Below are 15,823 nucleotides of genomic sequence, written 5' to 3'. Positions count from 1 at the left end.
ACACACAACCCTGAGGAGACAGCGCCCCGAGCTGCCATTGGCCCAGGCAGCCTGCTGGGTCATGATGTTATGTTACAGGAAGGAGAACATTGCTCAGAAACTCAAACATTACCATACGTGTGATTCAAGGATTTATTAAGTCATACATGCAAAACATACTGCTAATTGCATTAGCAAAAGATCAATGTAAAAACTTCACAATTTTGCAACTTTTAAGTTTTGCTTTAGTGGTTGAAAGGGTGTAGTTGAACATCATATTCCTGCCAGTTCAGGCTGTACAGAACATTAGCACTAATTTACAGAACCTCACAGACCCAAGTTACCATTACTCAAGCTATGTTGCACATGGACATGTAGGTGACAGAAAACACTGGTCTGCATTAGTAATGTTACAGTGTTGGGGATAGCTGGCAAATAGTGATATTTGAGAAGGTTCATAGTTTACAGAGGTCTAAAATATAAAAATTACTAAACCGTGTAAAGCTGCTTCACATGATTTTTACACCTAGTTAATAGACTAAAAGCTCCTCAGAAAGCGTATAACTTACTGGGTCAGAAATACCAGGAAAATAAGGAGGCTATGCTTGAACATTCTACTCTACTAAAAAAAAAAGAAAAGCAAATTTCTATCATCAGAAAGGTTTTAAAATACAAGTTATATTGCTCAGTAAGAAGAAATTCTACAAGAAAAGCATTTACTACACAACTATTGTGGGAATGACTGTTCAAAGTTGTACCTAAATGAATGCCCTACTTGAAATTCAAAGGAATTTACCTATGAACACCAACCTCTCTTCCACTACTGCATGACTGGGAAAACGGTCACCGATTTTAACCTTAAATAAAGTCACTTCAGTTTCAACTACTCTGGCAGTGTAGTGTAAGGTGATCTGTACAGTGTCAAAATACTGTCTGGCACTATCAGGTGATCCAATCCAATATTTCATTTATCCATCACAACACAATGCTGTCAAAAGGACTAGATACACTTCAGTAAGAATAGTTATTTATTTATTTTTTTAAATCACAGCAGCAAGAACTAGATTGCAACCAAGCCCTTACCAATGATAAAGCATTTTACACTGTGACTCAAGGGTGTCAGTCATCGTAAATGACTTAGGTTTGATACACAATGCTATGCAATGACCCTGGTTGAGAAAACATTTAATAATAAAACACATCGGGCTGCAGTGTTTTGCTAATTATATGGTACTGTTACTGTGAAAAACTAGAAAGTGTTTCTGCATTTCCTAACAGAAATTAGAGTCATCTTCAAGAAGAATCTTTAAAAAACAGTTTAGTGCTTAGTGTTCGTAGCACAACAATGCAACTTAGTTCAGCAGATAGTTTGGCAACACTTAATTGAGCAAGAATAGGATTTTAAAAATAAGGCTTTATATAAGTTTGTCTTTTCAGGATTCTGCTTTTAGTAGAATGAAAACTTTCGTACATCAAACAAATGAAACCGTGAAATTGTTGATTGGTTCAAAATTTATGGAAGAGAACTAATTTATAACAGAAAGACTTGGCATTGAATGTGACTGCTCCATCGTTCTGAGCAAAGCACACAGTTGGAGTGGGGCAGGGAAGGTAACATTTACAGCAGCAGACATTTTCTCTTCCTCTTCTTTACAGGAGGGGGGCAAAGAACTGCTCGGATAGCTTCATCAAACACTGTCTTGAGGCCTCGCTGTGTAAGTGCTGAGCATTCTAGGTATTTCACTGCACCTGTGGGAAGTGAGAGGGCAATTACAAAGCAGTTCTCCACAATTACAAAAAGCACTGCTGCTTAGTTAGCACCACCACCACAACAACAAAAAAAAAAAACACAGGCATTTATTTTAATAAAGATGCAGTTTCTTCCACAGACTTTGACCAAGCCACCAGTAACCCAGATGCAGTCATACCAATCTCTTTTGCCATGGCAAGGCCCTGTGGGTAGGTGATGGGAGTCAGCTTCTTCTCCTTCAGCTTTTCAATAGTGTCTTTATCATCTCGGAGATCAAGTTTGGTACCCACTAAAATGATGGGGGTGTTGGGGCAATGGTGCCGCACCTCAGGATACCACTGCAAAGACAAAATAACTGTGTGTGGGGGCAGATCGCCATGCAGGCTCTGCAACATGACAAATGAAGGGCTCAGAGCCTTTCCTGACTCTTTCAAGCATCAAAGAGTTAAAGGAAATATGTAAGAGCTGGCAAGGTAGTATTTAAAAAGTATACAATTGCAGAACATTTTTAAACAATGCCAACAAGTATTTCCATATACTTTAAAAATTCATCCTATTAAAGGCTGTATCCCCCCCCCTCCATTTTCTGGAGGAACTCCCATCTGTACTTCACCTACCCATGGCAACCACCTCTTTTACGGCCACACTGCCATAGGCTAGCTTGTCAGGGGGCATGAAAAACTGCAACAGTAGCACAGCATGCACTTAAATGCTATCCCATCTACAAAACAAGTGGCATCAACCCAATTTTTACTTTTTTATATACATATTTTTCTTTACATTGCATTAAAACGAGACTTCCTGTTTGTGATCTTAACATCTTGTTGGCTGAAAACGCAACCTACTTCTGTCTTATCGCTGCATCAAGGAGAAACTCACACCTACAGTGCTGCAGGTGCCCTGAACTTCTGTGACTTAGAAGTTAGGGAAATGGATTTCTGCCTTCTCAAGCTACATTTACATTGCCTGCCAAAAAAAAAAAAATCACCTAATGTTTTCTTGAAACCGCTGTGACATGAACATTACGTTGAAATAAAATGGTAGCAACTTATACTTACCTTAGCACGGACATTTTCAAAAGAAGCGGGGCTCACAAGGGAAAAGCAGATTAAGAAGACATCCTACAAAACAAGTTAGCAGAAGTTAGCCTGGCAGAGCAGCGATTTGAAAAAAAAAAAAAATCTCATCACCATGAAGAGACCAAGACCAGTATCACCACCAGCTGTATCACACTGCCATCCGTATCACACTTGCAAAAGGCAAGGTCAACAACACAGCTCAACAAGACAACTCGAGGTGGTTTTCCCCATGGGAAATCCATTCCCAGGCAGCTACAAGCAGAGGCAAAGAGGTGGGGAGGGAAACAACAAACACTGTACTCAAGTTATAATCAGCTATTGCAGTAGCCAACAACTAAACTCTAATATCATTGCACTGCAAGCTTTTTGCCCTAAATGTCACTCCTCCTCTCTTACTAACATCCAATAAAAAACACTTCAAATCTTTAACAAATACAGCACACGAAGAGTCATTAGACTGGCTTCTAAACCAGGGTTGGATGGTTCTTTGCAGAACTCTGAGCAATTTAAGCCCTAAAAGACATGCAACTCCTCAGCTTAGGTTGTTGCGAAGTGTTACCATTCACACCAATTTCTGAAAAAAGGAATGTATTTATCAATGATGTGCTACTCTAAAGTAATCTTTAATTGCAAAGGCAAAGTATAGAGCATGGAACAGCAAAAAATAAAAAAAACATACACCAGTTTCCACAATTGTTGCTTCCATGCCCAATGTAGAAGAATCTGTTAGAACTGTCACTACTACTGAGTGTCACTGTAAAAACACTCCAGAATTTCTCTAGAACCAAAGTAGGATCGAGAAGGGCACAAAATACCTCTAAGCATCACACTAGCTCCTTTTAATAATTTAGAAATGGAAGAAAAGTACAGACAGAAGAGTGGATGTTTTGGGGGATCTTGCACATCTCGCCTGTCAGTTGAAAGCAACGGAAGATTATAAATAAGATCAGGTAAAAATATTACATAGCAGATCTTCATGCTAACTGCTGTACAGTATACATTTCGAAAACAATCATCTACAAGCATTTGGAATAACCACAAAATCAATTTTCTCTACCTAACCAGATGAAGACCATTCTTAAGTCTTGCTGTATGACTCAAAACTCAATAAACGCATCTCAAGCAAGCCCAACTTTTCCCAGCCTACCTCTGCATCCATACTTACTCCAGTATCAAATGTGTTAAAGAATCAGACATTTCAGAATGTTAGTTGATTGTGCTGCATTTCAAGGCATTTTGTTAGGTCAGCATCTGACATCTGCATTGCTAAGCACTTGCAACCCAGTTGTTCATGCATCACCCCAAGAAGTTTCCGTAGCAGCGTCCCCGAAAAAGAAACAACATCAAATAATGTGATACTATGGCCACTACTTCTGTTTTCCAAACGTGCAGTTTGTGGTGATTGAATTTCTGTATGTTATGCAGACTCTCTCCTTTGCTATCTCCAGAGATCAAAAAAATCAGTGTGACCTGGAGGAATTATTTCAAGATTTCAGGTGTCTTGCACACTAGCAATCTTAATAAATAGGAGGAAACACTATTTATTTGTGAAAAAAGCTTTAGTCTTTAGCAACTCATAAGAAATGTAACAAAGTTCTCAGATCTAGCAATTAGTTCCAAGAAAAGTAGTTTGTTAAAAAAATAGGGGCCAATTTATCACTATCGTAAGCGAGACAAGATGTACAGAACTTGGGACTGAAGTTTACTTAAAGTTTTACATACGGCAATAGGTTGATCTGTCAGACTGGAAGATAGATTCTTACCATTGGTTCCTCCAACCTAGTAACAGTATGAGATAAAGTTACTCCAAAAATGGATTTAAGAGAAAAATGTTCTCTCAACCAGCAATCTGTGCTCACAAATACTCACAAGAAGGCTTTTTCTCCGAGATGTGCCGCCCTGTAATTCAGCACAACCAACTACCTGCACGCAAACCAGGCCACCAGACTTCCCCATAAGCCTGTAGATGTTTGTCTGCGTTGTCCAAGAGGACTTGCAAGAGCAAACCCCACATAAAAAGCATCCTCCTAGCTATTTTTCTTTTTGGTTTGGTCTCTCAAGGAAACAAGATTATCCCAATAATCTGTCCCAACCTCTTCCCTCCCCCAGATACCCAGGAATATTCGTGTACTTCAAATACATCTGGGAGAAGGTATGAAATTCCTGTATACTTTAAGAAAAATGAATACAGGAGAAAAGATATAAATGAATGCCCCAACTACAACAAAGTTCTTACTGTGAAGTTACCAGCTGTTGGGCTGCTGGCTGGCTAACCAAGAAACACACGTGTGGTCCCACTAAAGGCAGTGGCTGTATCTACCTCACCCAGAACATAGCTCATGCGCACGTACAGGGAAAGACGTGCATGCGGGGGTGATTTTTAAATAGCACAATGAAAAAAGGGGGAGGAGGAATACAGATCCTGCAGAAGTCAGGCTTCTTTAGTTCCACTGTTCTCTTCCTTTTTTTTTTTTTCCAAAACATTCATTAATTTTGTGGGTTTTGTCCTTTAAGTGATGATAAAGCTTACTTATTGCATAAGTCTAAGATCCAAAGACTGCATCACGAGAAGTTCAAGACTTACCACCCTATCTTTGTTTCATTTTCTGCTGTAAAAAACATACAATCTGAATAATGGAAGGTATTTCGGACCTTTACTTGTCAGATATACATGCCTGTACAGAAGAATTTACTGCTATTATTTTAGCAGGCTGAAGACATACACATGCACTCTGTCCCTTCAGCACAGGAGAGGAACAATATTTTTCTCTACAATTCTGCTTTCACACACTACTGAGTGATCTTTTAGGGTATTTTTTCTACCCCGCCATACTATTTTTTTTAATTAAGATTTTAAGCAAACCTGAAGTTCTCCTAATATCCTAAAAAGATTTAAATATTGGAGAAAAACAAATTTATGCTGGTTCTCTACAAGGGAAGGCAGGTAGTTCCGGCATTTCTACTAGACGTGTCTACAACTGGCAAGTTCATGCACATCTTGGGTCTTGAAACCGAGTGGAAAGCCTAATTTTAAGAGTTAGTGAGCAGTGAATTAAGGAAAACTGTGAATTAAGACAAGTTTACTAAAAAAACACTAGAGTTCATTAAATAAGATTCATATTATTCAAGAGAGCAAACTGGAACTAGTGCTTGTTTTACATTATTAGCACTCAACATAGCAGCAACAGTTGACAACAAAATCTGCAAGTTACCACCCTTCTTTTCTTAAAGGACAACTCCACTAGATAAAATTAACTCTAAAGAGACGAGAAAAATCAGTCTACAAAGATCAACTGTAGCTGAAGTCGCACTGGAAAGAAAAGAGCAGATCACTTCAGCATTTGCTTTGTACAAGGAAATGCACAGTGCGCAGACAGGACTTAACCAGTTGCAAGCCCTGAAGAGAGAAGCACATTCATACTGATGTTAGAGCACAAACTGCAGTAAGTAATAAAATAGCCATGGGCTTAAGTACATTTGAAAGCCACAACAACCCAGGCTCTGTCAATAGCAGTAGTATCTTCAGTCAGGACCGCCTCTCACACTCAGTACCGCCTCTCACATTCAGTACCTCTTTACAAAGGCTAAACAATATCAAGTGCTTAGCAGTGACAGTGTCAGGTTGCAGCCAAACATCATGCCTAAAAACAAAAACAAACTCTGCTTTTGGCAGGCATGCTAACCTTAAAATCAATGGACTTGTTGATGGGACTATTCACCCAGATTTTGCTTGTTTGTTTAAAATCAAGGATTCAAGCTAATTCTGAGGCTGCAACTACAAGAAGCCAACATGTATCAGCACACAAATACGCGAGGATGCAGATTTTAACATTTGGACAGCTATACACACATCAGAGATTCTAATACTACAGCTACAGTTTGTAGGATGAAGGAAAGTAGCTTGAAACAATTCACAGTTACTAATAAATACAACTTCAGATGCAACAATGAAATGTTTAAAAAGAGAAATCCATATGTTAGGCAAAACTATGCATTCGTAAAGTTTCACACTGTAGTTCTTACTGTTTGCGGGTAGGAAAGTGGGCGTAGTCTGTCATAGTCCTCTTGACCAGCTGTATCCCACAAGCCCAGATTGACTGGTTTTCCATCAACCATTACATTAGCAGAGTAGTTGTCAAAACTGAAAGTAAAAAATAAAGTGAAGAGCTAGATGCATTTGGTTGCAGTAAAACAGGGCCCACACTGATTTTTTCTCATAGAGTCCTAACTGGGAAGACTACAAAATAAAGCTTTTATTTATTGCATCCTTCTGCTCCAAGAAGTCATTTTTTTAAATACGAAGTCTGGTATTGAGTGGTAGATGGAAGAAATATGCACAACAGACTTGGTCCAGTCTGTGCAGAAGTCATCTTTTTTCATTGCTCTTCCAACAGAAGTCTTGTCAGCCTCAGCAAACAGAGCAACGCAGGTGATGCACTTAGCAAGCATCTTCCAGTCTTAGTGGGACAATAAACAGTGACAGCCTGTCACATATTGTAAGATTTAGAGTAGCAGATACATCAGCAACAACCAAGGAATCCTTAAAGACAACAGCAGGTAAGATAAAAAAAATATTAATACTGCTAATCAAAAGCCACCACAAAAATCTCCTCTAACGAAACACCAAAGTTAATAACCAGGAGCCAGAACAGACATGGCTTTTATCACTACTGTAGGTGCAAAGGTTTTCATGATGTTCTAAGGATAAACTATGTTCACTAAGAACATATACATACTATAATGCAAAAAACTGAATTTAAAAACAAAAAAAGAGAATCAGGAGTAGGTCCCCTCCAAGACCTTTTTGTTTTAAAAGTCATCAGAAAATCTCATTAAAATCTACTTTACCAGAAAAACTCATCAATGCTTATAGAGAGCAAGTTAGACAGATAAATGTATTTTATAGAGACATCTCTAAAGGGCAGGGGAGATGCTTGTCTCTAAAACACCTCCCCTGGCACACAAAATGCCCTCAAATAAGAGAACTACACTAATACTGATACCAACAAATTTGTCCATGCAAGAAAATGGGAAGCACCAAAATAAATGAGTCCCCACAATTGTGCCCGAGGAGCTGTAGAGCTGTGGCTTAGTACAGGACTGGCACTAGTACAAAAAAAAGGGAGGAACAGAAAAATCTCATCTGTAGTAACGTAAGCCAATTATGTCTATGTTTTAGAAGGTTTTACAGCCTTGAAACTGCTTATTATGAGTAATACTTAACATGGAAATTTTAAAAAGAGAATAAAAACTGATAAAATGTTAGTAAATACTAGTCCCTAGTCAGGCAGGCTTAGTGGTCAGAGAATCAGAACTGATTTAGCGCGAACAAACCCTGGTATGACCATGCTCAATAGCAAAAGTCCAAAGTGTTTCTCCTTGAACACACCTAGGTGCCCAGTTCAACATTTAAGGTGAAACCGAGGGGTGCCTGCAGCCAATTCAAAGGGCCCCAGTGAGGCACCTGGAATGGCAGCAAGCATACACACGTGGATATAAATGAGGTTTTAGAATTCTGTAAGTACTTACACGGTGGGTATATATTCTCCAGGAAATGCATTGGTTGTGTAACTGATGAGTAGGCATGTTTTACCTACAGCACTGTAAAAAGAAAAAGTTCACATGTAAAAACCATTCATCTTCAGTAAGAAATACTCTTTTTAGGGAAGAAAACCAATTACAACCAGTCGTCTAAGGAACAATGTAGAGCGTCAGTAGTCACTACTGTGCATGAAAACTCCTAACAGGCTGTGGCCTTGAGGTAGCTGGTAATGGAATCGTACCTGATATAAACATCCATTTCAATAATCTTGAGTTTTATTTTATGTAAGTTTGAAAAAAGCTTGAAAAGTATGTTTTTGCAACATATCAATACTTCTGTGTATTTTAGAAAATACAAACAGCAATTCTCACGATACTTATGGCTATTGCAGAATGTCCCCTCACACGCACTCATCAACCACCCCAACACTTCGCTAACTGAGGTACAGATAAATCACATTCCAGCACTGAAGAAACTGGGAACACCAAACCTTCCCCCACAGATCTAGTCCTGGACAGCCTGGAACAACTGTGGGCATGACAAGGTTCTCTTCCAGGTTTCTTTCAGAACTCTGTCAGCAAGCTCCTTCCTCCTCCTCCTTCCTCCTCACATCTTATCTGCAGTCAAACATTATATGAAGGACATAATTGAACTTTTGCTACAGTTACAATTAAAGGGTCAGAATGCTTGAAATAGGACCTTTTTTTTAATTAACTGCAAAACTGGGCCCCATGCTGCCTTCTCACTTCAAGCGCAGTCCTTCAACAGCTTAAGAGATTCCAGAGGTGACGGCAAACAGTGCCTGAAAGAAGAAAATGCCCAAACTGCCTCACAGTCCTCCCAGTTACTCTTCTCAGACAAACTGCATCTCTAAAACCACATGCTCAAAGCAAGCCAGCAGAAACTTTGACACCTGACTGTCCTTACAGATGAATCTTGCCATCAGCATTAGGTTCAATGCATATGCCTCCTAAACTTGCTACAAGCTCAAGTAACTCAGCAAGATTTTAGTTTAGAACTACAGTTAATATTAAAAAACAACAAATATTCCCAGGAACCAAATGCTACTGCTAAAAATATCTTTTTATCCTTTAGCTTTTGCAGAAGAAAAAAACAGCTCACAGAAATGAGCTTTAGTCATGGGCTTACTAGCTCTGCTGCTGCAAACATCTGAGGCATTCACATCTGAATTTCACATCTGAATCTTGGCATTTCTTCTCTTGGTCTGGAAGACTATGGATTGCCACTTTATTTACCCACTGCCATCTTCAAAGTATTACTTAAAATCATTTAGCACTCAGCATTACCCAACCAGCCTTACCCGGTGACGCACGATGTAAGGCGGGTTCAGTGAATTTGAGGTGCCACAACCACAAGTTCCCAGGTATGCTGCAGCCCAGCTCGTGACAAGCGCCTCCATCAAACTTCCCGCAGGCCAACGCTGCCGCAGCCCACAAGTGACATGACAGCAGCACCTGATGACACCACCATCCGCGCTCAAGCAATAAAAGAATAGTTGCTTCGGTGTGCAAAATGTCAGGATTTTGTCCCACACGCCCGTTTTTTTTAGGTGTAATGTTGTTTCTGAGCTGCCCCCTAGCACAACGTCCCACCAACAGCCCTCTGTGCCCCCACCACACCACGGCAGCCGCCTGTCTGCACTGCCTTCCCCACCTGCCCCCAGGGAAGGCGACGCCAGACCCTTCCACAGCCTGACCTGCTGTCAGCACACACCCTCTCGTGCCAAGCTGTAAGAGTTAAATGCCACAATTTCTCTCTAATCTCGGTAAGTACAATCGCTGAACGTTTTCCTGAAGTAACGAGCTTGAGATGTGCTGGTCTGCAGAAGCAGGACAGGGATTTACCTCACAGAAACTTTGGTGAAGTCTGGGAGCAGCGTGACACAGCTATGCTGCTTTAACAGCTGTCAGAAGGAGATCCCATCTTATCTCTTGCCCCAGCGAGCATTACTAACAGGCCAGCACGAGGAGCCTCAGCAAACTGCTCCCTCCCCCACAGGGACACCGCACGGGTTTCTCTCTCTGGGCTGTCTCAGCAGCCACAACGTATCGCAGGACTGCGCTCCTACCGCCATAAAGCAGGCTCACGGAGGACAAACGTGAAAGCCCTCAGAGCACCGAGGAGCAAAGGGCAGATCCTCAGGGAAACCTCTGAGGCTCAGAGGCCACATGTTCTCATGCCTCTGGAACCTGTTTGGTCTGATGCTTCATTTACCAGCAGGCTTGTTACAGATAATGCAAGCTTCTAACAAATCGATGTGAAACTTTACATTTTCGGCAGTGGAGCAAGAACTTTTCTCTGTGCTCAGGCTTCTTTGTTCACCCTGCTCAGAAACTGGTGAGTCTGCTCTGGCTAATCAAAACAGTGCAAGGAGGAGGTGGTGAAAGGTTTCATTCCAAGCTTAGAAGTGTCTGCAGCGTGTATCTGCAGCACCCATCAGTCATTTGAACAAGAAAAAACATGTTCAACAACCCTGTTTCAGGCTTGCTCCATCCTCGGTTTCCTGCTTTCCTTGCCTTTTGGCTCACTGCCCCATGAATCAGATCATTATAGTCACCAGTCTTAAAAATGAACACCAACACCTATCTTTATAAATAGAGAACAACCTCTGAGTGCTTTAAGGTGTCTGGGTCTGTACTAAGGAACTCAAAATGCAATTGTTTGGCAAAGTATAAACCCTTGTACATAAAGATTAAGACCCTAAAATATCACCAAGCCAGTATTAGTTGTAACAAAATTTCTAGCAACTACTTAATCATAGCTCTGTCCTCCCACCAGTACATCAAATGTAACTGGTAACATTTGGCTGTAATTAAAAGCACGGCCTACAGAAATCCGGCATTTTAACCACTTAACTGTAAGCAAAAGGCTTATAAAGATGGCAGTGAATCCCTCACTGCTTCCTGGCACCATCCAGGAATCAATCTTTCTAAAAGCACAGATGTACTCATTCCTGCAAACAAAACAAGCCGTCTCTTCCCAGGCCTCACTTACACTGACCAGTTCTGCAAAGTTTCCCCCCAGCGCTGGGGCTGCCTGGAGCCACGTTAAGGGACACCAGAAATGCCACCTGAGGATCTGCACCAGCATTTCTTCCGCTCTGAAGGTGCCAGGGCTCCACAGATGTTGCACGGTCTCCTCCTTGCCCGCAACTAAAAACCAGTAGTGAGAGTTTCGTTGCCACTTGCAGCCATGGCACTGGAGGCCAGCTGAAGTACTTGCTGGTTTCATTCCAGAAACGCTGACATCTGCAAACAGGTGGTAGCCTTCAAAACTCCTGAAGTGCCTCCTTTCTTTCTCACCCTGACATGATGCACAGCCCAGGTCTCCACTCAAACTTCACTGTCAGGTGTGAAGCGCAGCATCTCTGCTGCTGTAGGTTTAGTTACATGCTGCTCTTCCAGATAAGCTGTTTTACTCGCTGTGACACTCTCTCCCCCAGTACGCTGCTCAGAACTTACATCTATCTATGCATTAACTTTAGAATGGCAACAACAGAAATCTCCAGACTTCAAGTCACTGAGCTCTCCGTGGACTGGAGAGATGCGAGGTGTTCAGCACCTTCCTCAAACACGCACTGCACTTGAGCAGAAGCCAATTATTCTCTGCTCCTCTCAACAGCACGGCTCTAGCAGGCAGGGCCTCAAGGTGAGCCCAATTTCAAACAGGGACTCTCCATTCACCTCTCCCGTTCTTACAATATTTCTGCAGTAGATGCATACAGCAGAGCATGAAGTCTGACCATTTCTCTGGCATCCAGTAATCATTTCTCCAAAACACAGCACTTCCCCTAGCGTTACACAAGATCACTTGAGATTTCGTACCACTTAACAGACTTTTTTTTTAGAGTAAAAACAAAAGCTGCTAAAAATAACCTATACCAGTGCTTTCTCTCAAGTGTCAATCAGCAGTGATTCCTGTAGTTGTTATTCAAGTGGAGTGCTCTTCATCTGTCCTGCACATTCCTACTTATCTGCATCTACAAGAAGTGCAAGCAACAGTTGCCATTTATTTTTCCTGACACAGCGAAGAGTAGAGCAAGCGCAAAATGAGATAGCACAACCAGCATTCCTTCCAGTGTTTTGCCAGTCACATTAGATCTCTAAACAGATTATCAGACAGAGCCCTAAGAACAAACACGGTTTGTATATCAGAAACAGCCTACTCATTTACAAATTAAGAAAAAGAAGTCACAGGTACTTCTACAGCTTTATTTTGTTCCTAGCAGATCTTTGCAAAAGGTACATAAAACAGTACCTAAGTTTTATATCCTATAAGCAAATCTTTAACTTGCATTGTTTTACAGAAACACTAAAGCTCTAGCCTTATCTAAGCCAAACATTACACATTTTCAATAATACCTGTAATGCTTGAGCTTTGAAGCAGCAAAGAAACACAAGTAAGTAAACATCTAAAAATCTCAGTGGAGGACAATAAAAAGCTACCAAAAATGAGCAATGGTATCTAAACGCAATCTTAAGAGAGACATTCTTCTAACTAGGGAGGAAGAAAAACCAATCAAACTACTGTATTTTGTTCACAAATATGGGAAGAACTTAATTGCACCACTTTCATTTCCAATACAAGCAGCAGTAAGTACATTTAGAAAAGGAGTAATTTATAAAGCTAGTGACAAAAAAGAGCTGCTTTGTTGAACGAACTATTGAATAATGTATAGTTTGTCTATACAGAGTTCTCAAATCCAGAGGAGGAAGTAGACGGAACTTTTTCCCCACCCAAACATGATGCATCACCTTTATTTACAGCACCGTCATAGACAACACAGTTCAGCTGAATTGAAAAAACACAAACCCACACACAATAAAAACCAAATTAGTTGTTTTTAAAATCAATACAACCAAAAGATCAGTCCAGAGTCATTCTGTCCAGCATCACTGAATTACACTGCTACAAGAAGTCTTCATTTGTCAAGATGGTTGTCAAGCAAGAAGAACATGGAAGAACACATGTTCGTATTGCTCAAAATCTTGTACAGCAAGAGAAGACGAAACAAATCTGTTATACTAGGTAATTTTATCTTTCAAGCATACTTAGATGGCTTTTAGGAATTCCAAGCATATTTAAAAAAAAATTAAAACACACACAAATAGCTTGAAGACTAATCCACCACACGAAATTACACAGAGAGTGGCGAGCCCATTTAACTACACTTACGCTGCTCTGTCATCTACAGAAGTTTGCTGTGATACCAATTATGCTCAGCCTACACTGGGATTTTTGTTTCTACCAAGGGAAAAAAAAAAAAACACCACACAACTCTCAAACTGCATAAGACGAGTCTTGTTTTCCAGCTGGCCCGTGATGTTCCCCTGAGCTCTGACAACCAGTAAAAGAGAGAATGCCTCTGAGCTGATGGCGATAGCATCACGGAGAATACTCAGCGGTAAACACACCGACTCTTTCCCCACCACAATTCCGGCATTCTTTATATTGAGATCTGAAACTCGGGAGTTAAATTGGTTCTAAAATGCCTTATCAAGTTGTTTCCAACTAGTTGATAATGCCATGCTCAGGACACTATAGGCATAACAGTCGGTACAGACAACCTGCATGCCGTTTGTTGGCTGTTTCACTTGCTTTAGCAGCCTCCCCGGGCTGGGAACCCCAACCCTAACCCTGGGCTAGGAACCCTACCAGCCGAGACTCACGCAGGCAGAAAAACGGTCCCAGCCCCGAGCACCCCAGACGTGCTGAGACCGCCCAGTCTTACTGCGAGACCCGGCTGCGGGACCGCACCGAGCCGCAGGCACCCAGACACCAGCGGGGCGTTCCGGTGCGCGCTGCGCCTTCCGCGGCCCCCCCCGGCGAGCCCCAAGTGCCAGCGGCAGCGCCGGGCCCCCGGCACCCCACGGCCCCCGCTCCGGGGCTCCCGCCGCGCTCCGGGGCCCGGGGAGGGGACGGGAGGGGACGGAGCCCCGCCGCTGCCGGCGCCGCAGCCACCATTTGCTGGCGGCAGCCGCCGCCTCGCCCCGCGCTCCGCTCCCCTCCCCCGCCGCCAGCAGGAAGCCGCGGCCCACGCCCGCCGCCGCCCCTCAGGGCCCCCTCAGGGCCCGGCCCCCTCAGGGCCCCTCCGATCACCTCAGGGCCCCCCTCGCAGCCCCGCCACCCCCCTCAGCGCCCCCCCCCCCCCCGGGCCCCACCGATCACCTCAGGGCCCCGCCGCCCCCCTCGCGGCTCCCCTCAGGGCCCGGCCTCCCCCCTCCGCTCCCCTCGGGGCTCGCTCTCGCCGCCGGGGCTCTCGAGGGCCGTGCCGGGACTCACCCGTCGCCCACCACCACACACTTGATGGCCTGCATCGGGGCTGCGCCGCCGCGGGGGGGCCTTCCTGCCGAGCGGGGAGGGGCGGGCGGCGGTCTGGGCAGCGGGTCGCGGCCGCCTCCGCCCTGCGGCTGGCAGCGGGGACGAGGCAGCGGCCACCACCCGAGGCGGGGAGCGGAGCGGAGCGGAGAGGAGGAGAGCGGAGGGCGGGCCGCGGGCGAGCAGGAAGCGGCCGCGCCGCTCACATCCGCCCGGGCCGCGCTCGGCCCCCCGCGGCCCCGCCTTCGGGCCCGCTCGGCGGCACCCCGCCCTCACGGCGAGCCGCTTCGGCACCGCCGCTTCGGCACCGCTCGGGTTTCTCCGGCAGCGCTCGGGTTTTTCCCGGCGCTGTTCGGGTTTTTCCGGCACCGCCTTGAGGACTTCGGGCGCGTTCGGCGGCGCTCGGCTCGGGGAGGGAGCGGCCGCCATGGCCGCCATGGCCGCGCTGCCGGCCCAGTCAGTGCCCCCTGCCTCGGGTGCCCCCAGTACGGTCCTTCGGTGTTTGGCTCTTTAATCGGCCGGAGCCTCGCCGAAAGGCGATGTCACGCCGTGGCCGGAGGGCAGCTCGCCCGTCGGGAGGCTGCGTTGCGGCCCCGCCGGCCTCCCGTCAGGGCAGGAGCCTGGCTGCGGCTGGGGGCACAAGAAGCCGGGTGCGGCCACCATTTTGTGAGCCCTTGGCCCCGGGCCGCGGCTGGCTGGGGACACGACGTGAGCAGCCCCTCGAACAAGAAGCCGTGTGCGGACACCATTTTGTGAGCCCGTGCTTCACTCTTGTGGCCGTCCACTACGGCCCTCCCAGCCATCTCTGGCTGGTGGACGAGTTAACGTACGGCATCTTAGTGTGAAGCGTACGGCATCTTAGTGTGAAGGCATCTTAGTGTGAAGCTTCACACATGTTAGTGTGAAGCGACGTCTGCCTCACAGTCACCGTGTGGACATGACTCGGGGCGCCAGAGCACCCACTGCGCTCCCTGCGTGCCGCTGTGGGCGGACGCCTGCTTCCCCGGGACAGCCACACAGCACAGGCCAGTCGCTCGCTCAGCGTGCCAGCACAGCGCAGGGCCAGAACAGTTCCTTTCATCGACAGACCCTCGTGCTGCCCTCCCTCCTCCTGACATGCTGTGACATTAATTA

General features: G+C 44.6%; 1 protein-coding gene across 2 annotated transcripts; it reads right to left on the bottom strand.

The window, feature by feature from the left end:
* Positions 1 to 118: 118 nt before the first annotated feature.
* Positions 119 to 14,948, bottom strand: RAC1 (Rac family small GTPase 1). Of its 2 annotated transcripts, XM_035549245.2 has the most exons (7): positions 14,654 to 14,925; positions 8,338 to 8,409; positions 6,832 to 6,949; positions 4,531 to 4,587; positions 2,788 to 2,850; positions 1,908 to 2,067; positions 119 to 1,728 (listed from the first exon to the last, which is right to left on the bottom strand). In XM_035549245.2, the coding sequence occupies exons 1-7, from the start codon at positions 14,686 to 14,688 to the stop codon at positions 1,598 to 1,600; spliced, it is 636 nt and encodes a 211-aa protein (XP_035405138.1). In that variant the 5' UTR covers positions 14,689 to 14,925; the 3' UTR covers positions 119 to 1,597. The 2 variants fall into 2 exon arrangements, with proteins under 2 accessions (XP_035405138.1, XP_035405139.1); XM_035549246.1 differs by lacking the exon at positions 4,531 to 4,587 and having other exon boundaries at positions 14,654 to 14,948.
* Positions 14,949 to 15,823: the final 875 nt, after the last annotated feature.

The sequence above is a fragment of the Cygnus atratus genome, chromosome 15, assembly GCF_013377495.2.
Source record: "Cygnus atratus isolate AKBS03 ecotype Queensland, Australia chromosome 15, CAtr_DNAZoo_HiC_assembly, whole genome shotgun sequence".
Taxonomy (NCBI): domain Eukaryota; kingdom Metazoa; phylum Chordata; class Aves; order Anseriformes; family Anatidae; genus Cygnus; species Cygnus atratus.
This window is presented reverse-complemented; position numbering and strand designations above follow the sequence as displayed.

Bases quoted from the DNA above. Each gene is read 5' to 3' on its own strand.
- RAC1 (XM_035549245.2), bottom strand. From the start codon at position 14,688: ATGCAGGCCATCAAGTGTGTGGTGGTGGGCGACGG. The intron at 4,588-6,831 runs GTAAGAACTACA...TACTGTTACTAG, and splicing joins CACTTTCCTACCCGCAAACA to GTTGGAGGAACCAATGGTAA. The intron at 2,068-2,787 runs GTAAGTATAAGT...TTGTCTTTGCAG, and splicing joins TTGAAAATGTCCGTGCTAAG to TGGTATCCTGAGGTGCGGCA.